Genomic DNA, 16,989 nt, shown 5'->3' on the forward strand with positions numbered 1-16,989 from the left:
CAAGTATTCAGAGGACATCTAAATCACATTCCTGGTACATGAGCACATTTTGAGTTACCCAAAACAGTGGATATTTTAAGTTAGCTTGATCTGAAGGTACTCGTCTACAGAAAAACAGCAAATCAGTGATGGAATTAGGAACAGATCTCAGGATAAACAAATTTCTCTGCATAACTGTATTTATCTTAACCATAAGATTCCCCTTGTCTCCAGAATTAGAAATGTGAATATCAAAATGCAAACACCAGCAATACAAAATTTATCAATTAAGACATACCTTTCAAATCATCTTGGGGAAAATGTCTTCTTTTTTCCATACTGTCTGTATTCTTCAAGTATTCTTTTGCTTTAAAATCAAGGCCAGGTATCTGTTTTCTCCGATTTACTGAAGAAGGACCACTATCCAGACCTGACATCTGATCATAACCCAGTGAACTTTCACCAAGAACACCTGACTTCCTCCCATCAACAGATTTGTTATTGGATTTACTTCCTGCTCCACCAAAGGCAGAATTCTTGCTATAATAGGAGCCTAACTGTCCTAAATCCCTGTCCTCACCCCTGGCACCTCCTTTCCCTGAAAGTGAATCTCTCTCATTGTGTGAACCTTCGTGTCCTGATCCTCTGAAATCTTTGTAAGCACCAGTTCCAGCTTCACTTCGCATAGAAAATTTGCCAGGACGGGAATCCAGCCCAGATTCATCACCTAGGCCAATAGCACCTTCCACACCTTCTCTACCACGGACTGAATGCAACCCCCTTTCATCACTTCCCAAATTGCCAACACCACCTGCCCCCACCCTGGAGCCAGCTGACACACCATCCTTGCCATAGGGAGACCCAGCAGCTTGCATTGCAGAGGCACCAACAACACCCCCACCTTCTGAAGATGACCTGCCATGAGGAAAAGCAGCTCCTCCTGCTCCACCTAAATATCCTTGAGCTCTGCTCAGCATAGAATTCTTGCTGTCATAAGGCCCCATTCCTCCTTCACCTCCAAAAGGAAAATGAGCAGCTCCAGACACACCCAGAGCTGAGAGACCATCCTTTCCATAGGAAGAGCCAACTCCCCTTGCACCAGAACTACCAATACCTTCTCCAGCTGGAACACCATCCTTTCCATAAGGAGTCCCAGCAACTCCCATACCACCAACTCCAGCACCACCAACACTAACCCCAGCTGGAACACCATCCTTTCCATAGGGAGTCCCAGCACCTCCCATACCACCAACTCCAGCACCACCAGCAGCAGTCCCAGTTCCTATTCCCAGTGGAACACCATCCTTTCCATAGGGAGTCCCAACACCTCCCATACCACCAACTCCAGCACCACCAGCAGCAGTCCCAGTTCCTATTCCCAGTGGAACACCATCCTTTCCATAGGGAGACCCAACACCTCCCATACCACCAACTCCAGCTACACCAGCACCACCACCAGCTCCGATTCCCACTGGGAGACCATCCTTTCCATAGGGAGACCCAGCACCTCCCATACCTCCAACACCAGCCCCAGTTGGAACACCATCCTTTCCATAGGGAGACCCAACACCTCCCATACCACCAACTCCAGCACCATCAACACCAGTCCCAGCTCCCATTCCCACAGGAAGACCATCCTTTCCATAGGGAGACCCAACACCTCCCATACCACCAACACCACCAACACCACCACCAGCTCCCATTCCCACAGGAAGTCCATCTTTTCCAAAGGAAGTCCCAGAACCTCCCAAAGCACCAACACCACCACCACCACCAGCAGTCCCTGCTCCTATTCCCACTGGGAGAACATCCTTTCCAAATGGAGACTCAGCACCTCCCAAGCCACCAACACCAGTCCCAGCTGGAACACCATCCTTTCCAAAGGAAGACTCAACATCTCCCACACCACCAACACCAGCACCACCACCACCAGCTCCTATTCCCACTGGGAGACCATCCTTTCCATAGGGAGACCCAACACCTCCCATACCACCAGCACCAGCCCCAGCTCCCATTCCCACAGGAAGTCCATCCTTTCCATAGGGAGTCCCAGCACCTCCCATACCACCAACTCCAGCACCACCAACACCAGCCCCAGCTCCCATTCCCACAGGAAGTCCATCCTTTCCAAAGGGAGTCCCAGCACCTCCCATACCACCAACACCAGCACCACCACCAGCAGTCCCAGTTCCCATTCCCACAGGAAGTCCATCCTTTCCATAGGGAGACCCAACACCTCCCATACCACCAACACCAGCACCACTAGCACTAGCGCCAGCTCCTATTCCCACTGGGAGACCATCCTTTCCATAGGGAGATCCAACTTCCCCCACACCCTCCACACTAGTACCACCAGACCCAGTTCTCATTTCCACTGGAAGACTGTCTCTTCCATATGGAGAGCCAGCTCCTGCTGCACCAGCTATACCAACACCAGCCCCAGCTGGGAGATCACCCTTTCCATAATGAGATTCTAGTCCCCCTGCACCAGCTAGGTCTGCATCACTGGCACCAGTTCCAGCTCCCATTCCCACTGGAAGACCATCCTTTCCATAGGGAGAGCCAATTCTTCCTATATCATCAACTCCAGCCCCAGCTGAGAAACCATCCTTTCCAAAGGGAGACCCAACACCTCCCATACCACCAACACCAGTCCCAGCTGGAACACCATCCTTTCCATAGGGAGTCCCAGGACCTCCCAAAACACCAACACCAGCACCACCACCAGCAGTCCCAGCTCCCATTCCCACAGGAAGTCCATCCTTTCCATAGGGAGACCCAACACCTCCCATACCACCAACTCCAGCCCCAGTCGGAACACCATCCTTTCCATAGGGAGACCCAACACCTCCCATACCACCAACACCAGCCCCAGTTGGAACACCATCCTTCCCAAAGGGAGTCCCAGGACCTCCCATACCACCAACCCCAGCACCACCAACACCAGCCCCAGCTCCCGTTCCCACAGGAAGTCCATCCTTTCCATACGGAGTCCCAGCACCTCCCATACCACCAACTCCAGCACCACCACCAGCAGTCCCAGTTCCTATTCCCAGTGGAAGACCATCCTTTCCAAAGGCAGAACCAACACCTCCCATACCACCAACAGCAGTCCCAGCTGGAAGACCATCCTTTCCAAAGGGAAACCCCACACCTCCCATACCACCCACACCACCAGCACCAGTACCTGCTCCCATTCCCACTGGGAGACCATCCTTTCCATAGGGAGACCCAACACCTCCCACACCACCAACTCCAGCACCACCAGCAGCAGTCCCAGTTCCTATTCCCAGTGGAACACCATCCTTTCCATAGGGAGTCCCAGCAACTCCCATACCACCAACACCAGTCCCAGCTGGAACACCATCCTTTCCATAGGGAATCCCAGCACCTCCCATACCACCAACTCCAGCACCACCAGCACCACCACCAGCTCCCATTCCCACTGGGAGACCATCCTTTCCATAGGGAATCCCAGCAACTCCCGTACCACCAACACCAGCCCCAGTTGGAACACCATCCTTTCCATAGGGAATCCCAGCACCTCCCATACCACCAACTCCAGCACCACCAGCACCACCACCAGCTCCCATTCCCACTGGGAGACCATCCTTCCCAAAGGGAGACCCAACATCTCCCATACCACCAACACCAGCCCCAGTTGGAACACCATCCTTTCCATAGGGAGACCCAACACCTCCCATACCACCAACTCCAGCTACACCAGCACCACCACCAGCTCCCATTCCCACTGGGAGACCATCCTTCCCAAAGGGAGACCCAACACCTCCCATACCTCCAACACCAGCCCCAGTTGGAACACCATCCTTTCCATAGGGAGACCCAACACCTCCCATACCACCAACTCCAGCTACACCAGCACCACCACCAGCTCCCATTCCCACTGGGAGACCATCCTTCCCAAAGGGAGACCCAACACCTCCCATACCTCCAACACCAGCCCCAGTTGGAACACCATCCTTTCCATAGGGAGACCCAACACCTCCCATACCACCAACTCCAGCTACACCAGCACCACCACCAGCTCCCATTCCCACTGGGAGACCATCCTTCCCAAAGGGAGACCCAACACCTCCCATACCTCCAACACCAGCCCCAGTTGGAACACCATCCTTTCCATAGGGAGACCCAACACCTCCCATACCACCAACTCCAGCTACACCAGCACCACCACCAGCTCCCATTCCCACTGGGAGACCATCCTTTCCAAAGGGAGACCCAACACCTCCCATACCACCAACACCAGCCCCAGCTGGAACACCATCCTTTTCATAGGGAGACCCAACACCTCCCACACCACCAACTCCAGCACCACCAGCACCACCACCAGCTCCTATTCCCACTGGGAGACCATCCTTTCCAAAGGGAGACCCAACATCTCCCAAACCACTAACACCAGCCCCAGCTAGAACACCATCCTTTCCATAGGGAGACCCAACACCTCCCACACCACCAACTCCAGCACCACCAGCACCACCACCAGCTCCTATTCCCACTGGGAGACCATCCTTTCCAAAGGGAGACCCAACACCTCCCATACCTCCAACACCAGCCCCAGTTGGAACACCATCCTTTCCATAGGGAGACCCAACACCTCCCATAGCACCAGCACCAGCACCACCAACACCAGCCCCAGCTCCCATTCCCACAGGAAGTCCATCCTTTCCATACGGAGTCCCAGCACCTCCCAAAACACCAACACCATCCTTTCCACCAGGAGTCCCAGTTCCTATTCCCAGTGGAAGACCATCCTTTCCAAAGGCAGAACCAACACCTCCCATACCACCAACAGCAGTCCCAGCTGGAAGACCATCCTTTCCAAAGGAAGACTCAACACCTCCCATACCAGCTACACCACTAACATCAATTCCAGCTGGGAGACCATCCTTTCCATAGGGAGACCCAACACCTCCCATACCACCAACACCAGTCCCAGTTGGAACACCATCCTTTCCATAGGGAATCCCAGCACCTCCCATACCACCAACTCCAGCACCACCAACACCGGCCCCAGCTCCCATTCCCACAGGAAGTCCATCCTTTCCATACGGAGTCCCAGCACCTCCCATACCACCAACTCCAGCTACACCAGCACCAGTCCCAGTTCCTATTCCCAGTGGAACACCATCCTTTCCATAGGGAGACCCAACACCTCCCATACCACCAACTCCAGCACCACCAGCAGCAGTCCCAGTTCCTATTCCCAGTGGAACACCATCCTTTCCATAGGGAGACCCAACACCTCCCATACCACCAACTCCAGCACCACCAGCAGCAGTCCCAGTTCCTATTCCCAGTGGAACACCATCCTTTCCATAGGGAATCCCAGCACCTCCCATACCACCAACCCCAGCACCACCAACACCAGCCCCAGCTCCCATTCCCACAGGAAGTCCATCCTTTCCAAAGGGAGTCCCAGCACCTCCCATACCACCAACTCCAGCTACACCAGCAGCAGTCCCAGTTCCTATTCCCAGTGGAAGACCATCCTTTCCAAAGGCAGAACCAACACCTCCCACACCATCAACTCCAGCACCACCAGCACCACCACCAGCTCCCATTCCCACTGGGAGACCATCCTTTCCGTAGGGGGACCCAACACCTCCCATACCACCAACACCAGTCCCAGTTGGAACACCATCCTTTCCATAGGGAATCCCAGCACCTCCCATACCACCAACCCCAGCACCACCAACACCAGCCCCAGCTCCCATTCCCACAGGAAGTCCATCCTTTCCAAAGGGAGTCCCAGCACCTCCCATACCACCAACACCAGTACCACCACCAGCAGTCCCTGCTCCCGTTCCCACAGGAAGTCCATCCTTTCCATAGGGAGTCCCAACACCTCCCATACCACCAACACCACCAACACCAACACCAGCCCCAGCTCCCATTCCCACAGGAAGTCCATCCTTTCCATACGGAGTCCCAGCAGCTCCCAAAACACCAGCACCAGCACCACCACCAGCAGTCCCAGTTCCTATTCCCAGTGGAAGACCATCCTTTCCATAGGGAGACCCAACACCTCCCAAACCACCAACACCAGTCCCAGCTGGAAGACCATCCTTTCCATAGGGAGTCCCAACACCTCCCAAAACACCAACACCAGCAACACCATCCCTAGCCCCAGCTCCCATTCCCACTGGGAGACCATCCTTTCCATAGGGGTACCCCATTCCTCCTTTACCTGCCACATCAGCTCCAATCCAGTTTCCACCTCCAGCCCCAGATTCACCTGACTGCCTGTGCTTACTGCAGAACCCCCCAGTGTTAACAGCAGTGGCATCACCAAGACCTTCTTCACCTGGCAGACCATCTGGGCCATACAAAGCCCCCATTCTGCCTACAGAATTGCCACCTGCATCAGGTCTAGCCCCATCTCCAGTTGGCATACCTTCTGGGCCATACAGCAAGCCAGTTCTTTCTCCCTTACCTGCAGGACCACTTGCTTCAACTCTCAGGTCATCCTTACCATAGGGAGTCCCCATTTCTCCTCTATTTATACTTGTTCCATTAATACCAGCTACAGTAGGCAGGTCATCCTTGCCATGGAAGGATCTTATTCCTCCAGTAATCGCAGTACCTGCAGCATTCCTACCAGCTCCAGTCCCTGGACTAGTCTCACTGTAACTAGCATCATCTAATTTACCATCCTTGTCATGCCGAGAGTCCAAACCTTGTGCATCACCCATGTCAGTGCTAAGAATATCCAACACACCATCCTTACCATCTTGAGAGTCCCTGCCTCCTACACCTCTGGATCCACTTCTTGTGGCATTTGTACCTTGAAAAGACCCCACAATCGCGTCAGCCCTTTGACCAGTTCCATGACTGGCTCCACCTAGGATAGCATCCCTGTCAGACAGAGAACGCATCCCATCTACACCAGCACTGCTAAAACCATTTGTTTCCATCATACTCTCCTCTTGATAAAGAGAACCCCTACCTCCTTTTTCATCTAGGCTAGCCTCAGCTCCAACTACCGAACCCTTTTTGCCATAAAGAAATCCCTTCCTGCCTGTTTCTCCCACCCTCGCCCCAGTACCAGCACTAGTATCCTCAAATACAGTACCCTTGCCATGAAGAGTGTCTAAACCTTCTGTACTTCTGAATCCAGCTCTAGCATCACCTCTGCCATCCACAGAATACCATCCACCTGCTTCTCCTAATCCATCACCAATATCTGCTCTGCCTGTCACAGAACCCTCACCACGGAAAGACCTTAATCCACTTGTATCTCTTAAACCTGTAAATCTACTGCTACTACCACCACTTGTCATTGAGTCTCCATCTATCTCTGCTCTAGAAAACTGCCCAAACCCCATTCTTCCATTTCTGTGGGCTCCATCTCGCCCTTCTTGTCCCAAAAATCTACGTCTGCCATCAACATCAATGGAGTAGTCTTGACTGCCTTCTTGGCCATTTCTGTACAAGCCATCTTCTTCCATGCTAATGTCCATAAGATGATCTTGTTCACCAAGATATTCTCCTTGTCGAAGTTTCTTAGCCCTGTCTTTATCTGACAATGTTCCTTTCAGCCAGCCAGTTTTCTCTCTTTCATCTCCTTCATCCTGTCTCCTCTTTCCTTTGGCATCTGCATTGAAGATGCATTGTTTGATTGGAGCAGAAACAATTTACAGGAAAAGAAAGAAAAAAAGAACAGGTGATTAATATCTCATATAATGCATCAGCAACCAAAGAAAATGCATTAGTATTTGTTACCATTTCATTTTAAAACATTGAAACACTATATATTTAAATAAAATTATATTCAGTTCAAATTCTGAATGTTTTTAGTGGCTTATTCAGACATAATTTTACATTTCTTAGTTTAAAAGGCAATTATTTTTAGTGGAAGTATGTTTGTTTTGAAAAGAAAAAGAAAGACAAGGCAAATTTAAAGCATTATAGGTCTCATCCTGAAGGACTTAGGTGATATCTGGGATCTATTTAGTTTCTTCTGTCTTCTCCTCCAGCCCTGGAGGATTAACAGAATATCCCATGCACAGAGTGACCATCAGTTCCTACTCTTGAATTGGGATCTCGTGGCTATTGAGGCAGCTTGCATATTTGGCATCCTGGCATTTTAAATCTCCAGCCTGAACACCTGAAGGCTAAAGATTCCAGTTCTACGAATAGCTTTGTCTTAATCCAAAATTCAGGTTTTTCTCAGATGCACAGTGGAGCTATCAGGTCACACACAGTTTTGATTTTCACACTAGATACCATTTCAGCACAGCATTAATGGCTCAGCGGAAACAGTGGGCATTTTCTTCGTAAGTCTTATTTAGCAACCTTTTTGTTTCTGAAAGGTCATCAGACAAGGACCTTATGAGAGACAGCACCTTTTGCTGCAGCAGGAACACAACAGAAAGCAGAGCAACTGCCTTTTAGAAGTAAAAAAATAGAAGCCACGTGACTGATAATCTACTTTCACTGAAAGGCATGTTTTCCCATCTTCCCAGCTTCTTCTAACGTGCTTAACCCCTAATTTGGAAAGAAAAATACCATCTAGCAAGACATCCATGAAAGCTCCTTAATCCCCTGTACACTGTACTGTATTCACACAGTGGCAGCTTCATGAAAAACACATGTTGAGGCAGTATTTTTAAAGCACTGATGGAGAACATATAACGTTATAGCAACTGTAGAGGAAATGAGCCAACAAGATTTGCCAGAACTAACAAAAAGAGGAAATTTTGTCTCATCTGAGGAGGAAAAAGGGTCTAACCTGGCCCTCATTTCTCCAAATACAATTTAGGAACTAGAGGCTCCATGACTCATTTCTCAGCATAGTAATCATCTAACAGAGCAATCAGACAGTGAGAAGTATACTCTACGCCACAGGAATAATACAGCGTCACTTACTTTCTACAATAAGCCAGGCATTTGAGGAGCAGAGCCCAGTGTCGAGTGTGTACATGCCACTGTCAGAGGGCAGAACATTTTTGATAATCAGCTGGTGTGTCAGACCATCAGGTGTTACAGAGATCTGGTGTTTCTCACTTCCCTCAAGGAGGTGGGTTCTGTGTAGCCAAAGAACATCGTAGCAGGGAGTATGTAGGGTACACTCAAAGATAGCATTTTCTTCCTCAGGGCAATGCACATCACTGAGTGGATGCTTAAATCTCACAGGGATGGCTGCAATGGAAAATCAAAGGCTACAGACAGGAAACAGAGGGACCTCTGTCTTCCAAGAAAAACTTGTCACAGTAGAAGGAAGAAAGAAAAGAACTTGTCAACCCTGTGAACACCACTTTAAGCAGAAAAAAGAAACACTGAGGTGTGCACCTGTGCCCAATTCTAAAGGACAGAGAAAGGGATATTTATTATCTTCTTAGGCATTTATACTTATCCATCACTGTGATATGGTGGTAGCTTGCAGTCATTAATGGATGCTAGCATCATAAAACTACTACTGAGGTTCCTAATTATTATTCTGACTTTACACAAGGCAACTATAGCATAGGGTAAATTAAGAATTTAAAATGTTCATGTTCATCCAGAAGTCAGAGCCAAACTGGCACTTGAACCTAGTCCTCTGGACTACAAATGACCACATAACCACCCTCCTGCCATTTTTCATCTGTGTCATATGAGGAGAGAAGCCTTACTTGGCAATACAAAAACAGTTTTCTGTAGTTAGCAGGTTTTACTGCTGAGCTTTGCATATGCTCCTAGATTAAATTTCACCCCCCAAAATAATTTCTTGTTACAGCTGCACATTGCATGCATCAATTTCAAGTCCTTACATTCAGCTTCCAACTCAGTTGAGAAAACGGGCACATCCTCCACTCTGACTTGGTACAAGCCTGCATCTTCTGGCTGCACATCGTTGACAATGAAATTGTATCTTTTTCCTACTTGCCTCAGGCAGTGCTTTCTGTATTCATCCCCTGTTCCATATCTCACCCTCTCACCATCCTAGGAAAACAAATGACATACTCTTAAAGGCAATGCATCAACTAGTGCAAGGCATTTCAAACAAATTAGGCCAAATTTGTGAGGAAATTGCCTTATTCATGTCAATGAGTCACAACAGAGAAGGCTACAGTCTATTATCACTTACAGCGGACTGCTGCTGCTCACTGCTCATACGGCATATAGGCAATGCTAGATGCACTAAGTCCTGCACAGAAGAGAGCATCTGACTCTCCAACTTGGCAAAATGATACTACTTTTCTAGCTCAGATAAGGTTTTGGGCTTAACAAATAGGTATTCTCTGTAACTTTGAAGACAAAGTACGTCTGTTGCTTAGATTTTAACATCTTCAAAGATGGATAATCAGGCAAGTTCAGCCTCTCCTACCTCTGATACACTTGGGTTACCTTCTCCACTTTGTGGCTGCATAGACTTTGCCTCATGCGTTTGAGCTCCCTGGGGAGCACAACAGAATAATTACATAACTATACTAGATGCTTTATTTCCTTGAGTTCTTTCCAGAAAGTTAATGATAATGGAATGTAACACTTTAATAAAATCAGCCCATTTTTCTGATACAAGACTGCAGGCATCTGTTGGAATTTCCTGTTACCTGAAGTGCTCTTGAAGTCAAAAGAATGTTAGTAACTGACAGAAACGTTTCCCCTACACTTGAATCTTCCGATCCCAAGTGATATTCACCACCAAAGACTATGGGGGTCCCCACACCAACACTTCTCCCTAAACAATCAAGGATTCTGATCAAGGGATCTGACGGACAGACAACTTTGTAAGACAATGTTTATCTGCTCTCAGCGACTGTCCAATGGATCGTTCACTTCACAAAACAGACTTCAGTGACTGTTATGAGCTGGCCAGCACATCCCCTGCTCACCTCTTACCTTAAGCAGATAAATTTTGCTGTTACTGTTTTTCAAGTCCATCTCTAGTTTGAATGTAGCCCTTCCCTCTTTGTTGACCCTGATGTGTTGCTGGTTCTTGATACTGTGCACTAACTGTAGAAAAAGATACAAGTTCTTAAGCTGACAAACCAGTGTGAAACCTACTTTTTCATCTGTCTAGAAAAGAACTACCTCCACCTTTACATGTATGGAAGAAGCACCTGCAAATTATCTGCTGCTTCCTTCTGAAGGCAAATTATATTTTACCTGCCACCCTCCTGGTCATTCACAGACTCTGCAATTGCTATTTGTCCAATTTTCTAAACGTCCCTGTATGTGAAGGCCTGTCTCGACTCTTAGGTACATAATTCATCAATTTGATGTTCAAATTCTCATTAGAGGCAGCCAGATGCAGAACTAAGCCATGGGGATTAATAAAAGGATTGTCCTAAGCTCAATATCTCCTAAAATGTTTAAGTGGACTCCAAAAAATGTCAGTAACACTTTCCTCCATGTCAGTATAGAAATAGGACTTCTTTAAAGCATTGCAACAAATCATTCTCTGTCATACAGTAAAATTTTCAATCTACAAAGCAACTTAGGAAGGTATAGCTTATCTTCAGAAGTGATTCAGGAATGGTATAACCCTGCAGTTCTTTAAAAATCAGTGTTTCAGTGGTTTCAGTTTGTCTTACTTTTCCATGCTCAGTCTCTGTGTGCTCCCTTATTTCCTGCAGCTTTCTCAGCATCCCACGGAAGTCTGTAATTCCATATTTCATACAGATTCTTTCATAATCTCTTTTATCTGCATGCAGCAAGAGTTGCCAGATTGCTTCCATGTCCACTGGTTTTGGTTTTGGTCGTGGGGCTCTTAGAACCAGAAAAAGAAACAAAAAAGACCTACAAATTTTGAAAGAGAACAAGAACTTCTTGTTCCCCTAATCTTAACTCCTTCATCTTCCTCTCCATCATTTCTGTAGTTCATTCATTCACCCCTGTAGAGGTAGAGGATGGGATTCTTTTGGGACAGGTTTTTTGCATTTATTCTATCAAATGAAACAGTGCCAGGGAACTTCTTGCTCTGGGATGTCCAGGGCACTGGAATGCAATTGTCCAGATTGTTGAATTGTCAGCAGAGTCCCTGGCACAGTTTGACCCAGGCCAACTTGCACTCTCCTGAATAATTCCTTGGCTCAGTTCAGGACTTTGCACAGGCCATGGATCATTCCCAAGACTGCCGTCTTTGTGAGGCCACCCATTTGGGATGCAAAGGGAGTTCAATAGTGTGCACATGGCAGGCCCTGCAGTTGGCCTGGGGGCCAGAGCTCATCCCTGGCACTGTTGTATCCCTTGATATAGCTCCCTGATAAGCCAGAAAAATCATTATATGAAGCATTTGTCACTCATTTAGGAAGTTACTTGTTAGCTAAAAACAGGAACAGCAGAGAGACAGATCTCTTAAGACAAAATCTGATGGTACAAAGGAACATACATCTCAAAACAAGGTTGGTACCCTGAGTTTATCTTATCCTAACAGACACTGGCAAACTGTTCTGTTATGTCTCTCCATATTGTGCCTCACAGCAACTTTGGGAACAAGAATTGTTGCCTTAAAGGTTTATGAAGCTGTTCTTGGCCCTATCATATTGAGAAACAGCTAGGAAGTGTAACTGGCCTTCCCTATGGAATTTTACCGCTTTCTCAGCAGCTTCCTGAAGTCCTGAAGTTTCTTCTTTAATTCTGTTAAAGGTGAAAAGAAAAAACATTCAGGTAAGAAAATGGAGCTACTCAACAAGGTAAAATATACCTCAAAAAAGAGAGGTCATGTAAAATAGCCACCGAAAAGAGGCCATTTGCCTGTGCTGTGTTCAACTTCAGGTGATCTTTTTACCCGTCTGAAAAACTGCCATAAAACTTATTGTCAGGTTTTTCAGCCATACCCCTGTTCTTTAAGAGCCACTAAAGTTCATCCTTTCCTACAGTTCTCTCCTCTCTTTCTGGAGAGGACACTCTGGACTGCAGTAAGGCCCACTATTTCCCAGCCATGGTAACATGTAAGACCCAGCAGTATCTGACATCATAAAATCCTTTTCTAGCATGTACCTGGAATCATTAATCAGAACAGCACAATACCATGTTTAATAATGTCACTTTAGCCAAAGGTAAATAGCAAGCAGAAAGAGTGGGCAGAACACTAGATATTTGTTATCCCTTCTCTTAATTCATTCTTTACAAGTCTCGGGTAAGTTCCAGGGCCAGTGAAGAGAGACAAGCTCCTGAAGAATTATACTGGTGTTTCTTTGTTAAAAACTCATCTTCAGCTGCTACTGTTGTTGCCCATTCAACCCTGCTTCCTTCTCAGGCTGAAGACTTTATGACTTACTCTTCCCTTTTCTCTTGCTGTAATGTCTATAGGAGAATAAACTACTTCTGTGTTAGAGCCAGGGAGGCAGGTACATCCTGGTAATATTTTACTGTTACTTCTTGAAAGGTCCTTAGCACTTTCTATGACAGTACCTGATAATACAACTGTCTCACTTCCTGTTTGCTCCTGCTATATTGATTTTATTTCTTGCAGTAAAGGAGGACAATAAGTAATAATATGGTTGACAGGGATGCATATGGTATGCCAAAAAAAATTACAAATAGCTCACCATCAGCAGGATGAATGGGAACCTGTTTCGCTTTCCTCTTAAAGCCAACTGATAGTTTAGGAGAGAAAACAGGAAAAACAATCCATAAAATGAACAAGATAACACTCAGACTAATACCACTAAGCCAATGAACTATAAAACATATGCAGCTGTTATCAATGCAAGAGAAAATCCCGGTCCGGATTTCTTTGTCAAGCTGACATTGATTCCTTGTAATCCCCATCTGTAATTCAATTTTCCTTTTGCAATAGCCTCTGTGCTTACTGGATACTCTATGCAGTGGAGGAGGTAGTTTCTGCCCTAAGATGCTTATGGATTAAGCAATTGTAGGAAATATTAGCAACTTGTTTTAGAGATAGAGAACTGAGAGTGCAATGATTATCTGCCCAAATGCAGATAGGGGCTTTCTACACTTACAGACAGAGAGGGGAAATGGGCACTTCCAACAGTCCACCTCCTGCACAAGTAGATTCCCACTATAGGTCAGCTATACCACACCAACAAAGTGCCTATTTCTCTCCACTGACTGGAAAGAAAATCAGGGGTCTAGGTCAGGTGCAGCATATGCATCTAAAGTGAAGTGAGATGGATCTCTCCCAAAAGACTTGTCCAACTTCATAAAGAAACAATGGAGCCAATTCAACACTCAATCCAGACATTCTGAGCGTGTTTCAGCAAACTGAGCATAATACCCACCTTCTTCTCCCTTGCCTTATAGTTCATCACCATCATGGAGCTACCAAAGCTGAGGCAGTCACAGAAGACCTCCAGTACTCAGTGAGTGGAAAACAGCCCTTCATACCAAGGATACCTGGACAATGCTCTGGGCACCCCCCCAACCCCCCCCAGCAGAGTGAAATCAACTACTTGGGACCACAGGACCTTCGGACTACAAAACCTGCCAATCCTACCTTGTATGATCCTGAGGCCAGCAGTGCACACAGCTTCCCCATATTCATTCACAGCAGAGCAGCGAAACAAATCAGTATCATCTGCAGTGAGTTTATTTATCTTAAAAAGAAGAACACAGTAATAACTGGTAGCCATGTGGTGTGGTTCAGTTATTCACCTTCTAATAAAACAGCTACTCAGTGACATTTCAGATCTTTCTTCTGTTCCCAGAATGACTCTAAATGCTCTAGCTTTCTTTTCTATTTTCTGAGTCTTATTTCAGATCTGGGGACATCTGTACCTACTGTCATTTGTGATCTATTTAAACCATTTTGCTCTTTTGGAAAACTGTGTTTTAAGAAAAGAAAAACCCACAGTGTAATCAACTGTAGTTTTTGCAACATACATCAATCTTCAACTTCAGCTCCTCTTCCTGCTTCATCTTGAAGCTCCATATATGGATGGAGTGATGCAATTCAATCCTGATTTGTTTTATGCTTTTCAAATACTGGGTTCTCTAAACTGTTCTACTAGATGCTGATGTTTCCACCCATATTTCCCTGGTAGCCCATTGCTCTTTGCTGTATGGGCCCTGTCTCCAATATTTGACCCTTACCTGCAGAATGAATTCATTTGTAACTGCACTGAAGAATGTTTCATATTTGGCAGGATCACCCATTCCTCCTTTTGTACGCTTCCATTCCACATTAGGGGTCGGGACACCTTTGACCACAGCTCTGAAAATGGCATTTTTACCTTTCAAAAGAGGCAAAAAATAACTCATTTAAGAAAGGCTTGAAGAAATGTGATGAAAAAGGAAAGACAAAAGAAACAAAAAAAGCAAAGAAAAGGTGGGATTCTCCTCTCCTAATTTTAGTCATTTAGTGTTTCACTGCCTAATTGAAGTTAGGGAATTGAAGTTAGGTCCCCCATTTAGGGGACTTGCTGTTCCAGACTCAGGTAAAAGCACATTTATCCCCATTAACTTCAAAAGCCATCTAAATCATTCACTTAGATGTAGACAACCACACAATAGCTATCTAAAGATGGGGATGACGCTGGTGCCAGGACCTGGAGTGATCCTCAGAGTGAGCCATCTCTCCTGTCTTAGGCAGAATCATCATTTGGAAATACTTACCTCTTTTCATTTTCTCAATAAAGGAAACCTAAACTACCAGCTTACATCAAACGTCTAAGTTCATACAACTGAGACATCTGCAATAATCCTCACTCTATCTCACTGGCTTTCCAAAAGATTACTTGGAAACTAACTATAAAATTAATCACTGACAAGTATGGTCTCTACCTGTGTTTTTACTGCACACCCATGTGGATAGAGAAACTGTGTACCCAAGAGACAGATTTTAACCTTAAATTTGCTATCACGGTCTGATTTCTAACTCCCTTAATATTTGGAAAGGGTCAGATAACAGGTATTAATCAGTTCAAGTTCAAGTCCAAGCTGGGCTGCTTTTCCCCATGTCAATAATGGCATTTAAAAAATGGTGCCAGCTATGACTGCTAACATCCTCTGCACATCTCTGAAATCAACATTATAGCAAGTTCAGACTAGATTCACTTCTGGTGCAGTTTTGATTTGCATCAGCTCATATGCACTACCTGTGCCACAGTCTAGCCATGAAATGCCAAAATCCACTCTTCTTATACATTTCTCCCTTCAAGCTCTCATTACTTCCCCATTCTTTCACAGTCTTCCCTTTGTTGCTACAGCACTGGGCAGGATATTCTATAACATGGGACTCACCATGCTGGAGAGCCCTGACATCAGTATAATCCATCTGCGAACAACAATCACTGTTCCTGGTCACTTTTTCATTCGGATAAAATGGAGGAGAAAACAACAAGATACCCACTCTGCCTCTACCCACTCAAGAAAACATGTTCTTAACAGACAAGACTGTACCACATCTTGGAGAACCAATGGAGGGTGCAGGGCTTCTCCACGCATTCTCTCACGCATGTCATCTTTCTGCAATATCTTTCTTGTTTTCTAGCCTGGTACCACCTTGCACTTTAAACACATCTGGCTCTCCTCCTTGAAGAGGCAAGGAAGAGAGAAGAGATGGGGTTGCCTGTGAGCTTTCTCCTTCACATCTGCTCCCCTAAGAACATGAGTGTACTGCAGCTGACCACTCAAACTTTCAACAGCTTTACCATCGCCTAATGCAATTTTTTTGTTGTTGTTTTTTCCTCCTAGTAGGCTTTTAGGACATGAGAAATAATATAAAAAAGCAAGTCAGAGAAATGACTCACATATGCAGACATGACAGAGATACAGGTAAGTGGGAGTGCCTTAGTGGAACAGCAACAGAGATGAGTTGTCATGGATGTGGTTCACAGAGGAAATTATTAGTATCTCTCCTTGTAATAGCTCTGGTATCCAGGTGACCAACACCGTGGAAATGTCTCTTCAGAAGGTCTTGCAATATTTCCCACAACCTTTTGCAGAGTCACCATCAAAAGATAGACTATATGCCTCATGCTCCTGCAAAGTACGCCTTTTCCTGCCATGTAATCAACAAATTCTTATTGAGAGGTATCTTTCTTCCTACTCTTTATGGGCTTGCAGTACCAAAACTATCTACTATTAAAGTCTATT

General features: G+C 46.2%; 1 protein-coding gene across 1 annotated transcript in view; it reads right to left on the minus strand.

Moving 5' to 3' along the window:
• IGFN1 (immunoglobulin like and fibronectin type III domain containing 1) overlaps positions 1-16,989 on the minus strand; it is a 42,118-nt gene that overhangs the window by 13,166 nt on the left and 11,963 nt on the right. Inside the window, exons 4-14 of the mRNA XM_068918507.1 lie at positions 14,986-15,125; positions 14,390-14,489; positions 13,479-13,526; positions 12,519-12,564; positions 11,520-11,694; positions 10,825-10,938; positions 9,753-9,924; positions 8,869-9,141; positions 6,257-7,594; positions 3,473-5,437; positions 278-3,334 (exon numbers count right to left, since the gene is read on the minus strand). Coding sequence (XP_068774608.1) covers positions 278-3,334; positions 3,473-5,437; positions 6,257-7,594; positions 8,869-9,141; positions 9,753-9,924; positions 10,825-10,938; positions 11,520-11,694; positions 12,519-12,564; positions 13,479-13,526; positions 14,390-14,489; positions 14,986-15,125 — 7,428 coding nt within the window. The remainder of the gene's footprint in view (positions 1-277; positions 3,335-3,472; positions 5,438-6,256; positions 7,595-8,868; positions 9,142-9,752; positions 9,925-10,824; positions 10,939-11,519; positions 11,695-12,518; positions 12,565-13,478; positions 13,527-14,389; positions 14,490-14,985; positions 15,126-16,989) is intronic.

This window comes from Struthio camelus, chromosome 24, assembly GCF_040807025.1.
Source record: "Struthio camelus isolate bStrCam1 chromosome 24, bStrCam1.hap1, whole genome shotgun sequence".
Classification (NCBI taxonomy): Eukaryota; Metazoa; Chordata; class Aves; order Struthioniformes; family Struthionidae; genus Struthio; species Struthio camelus.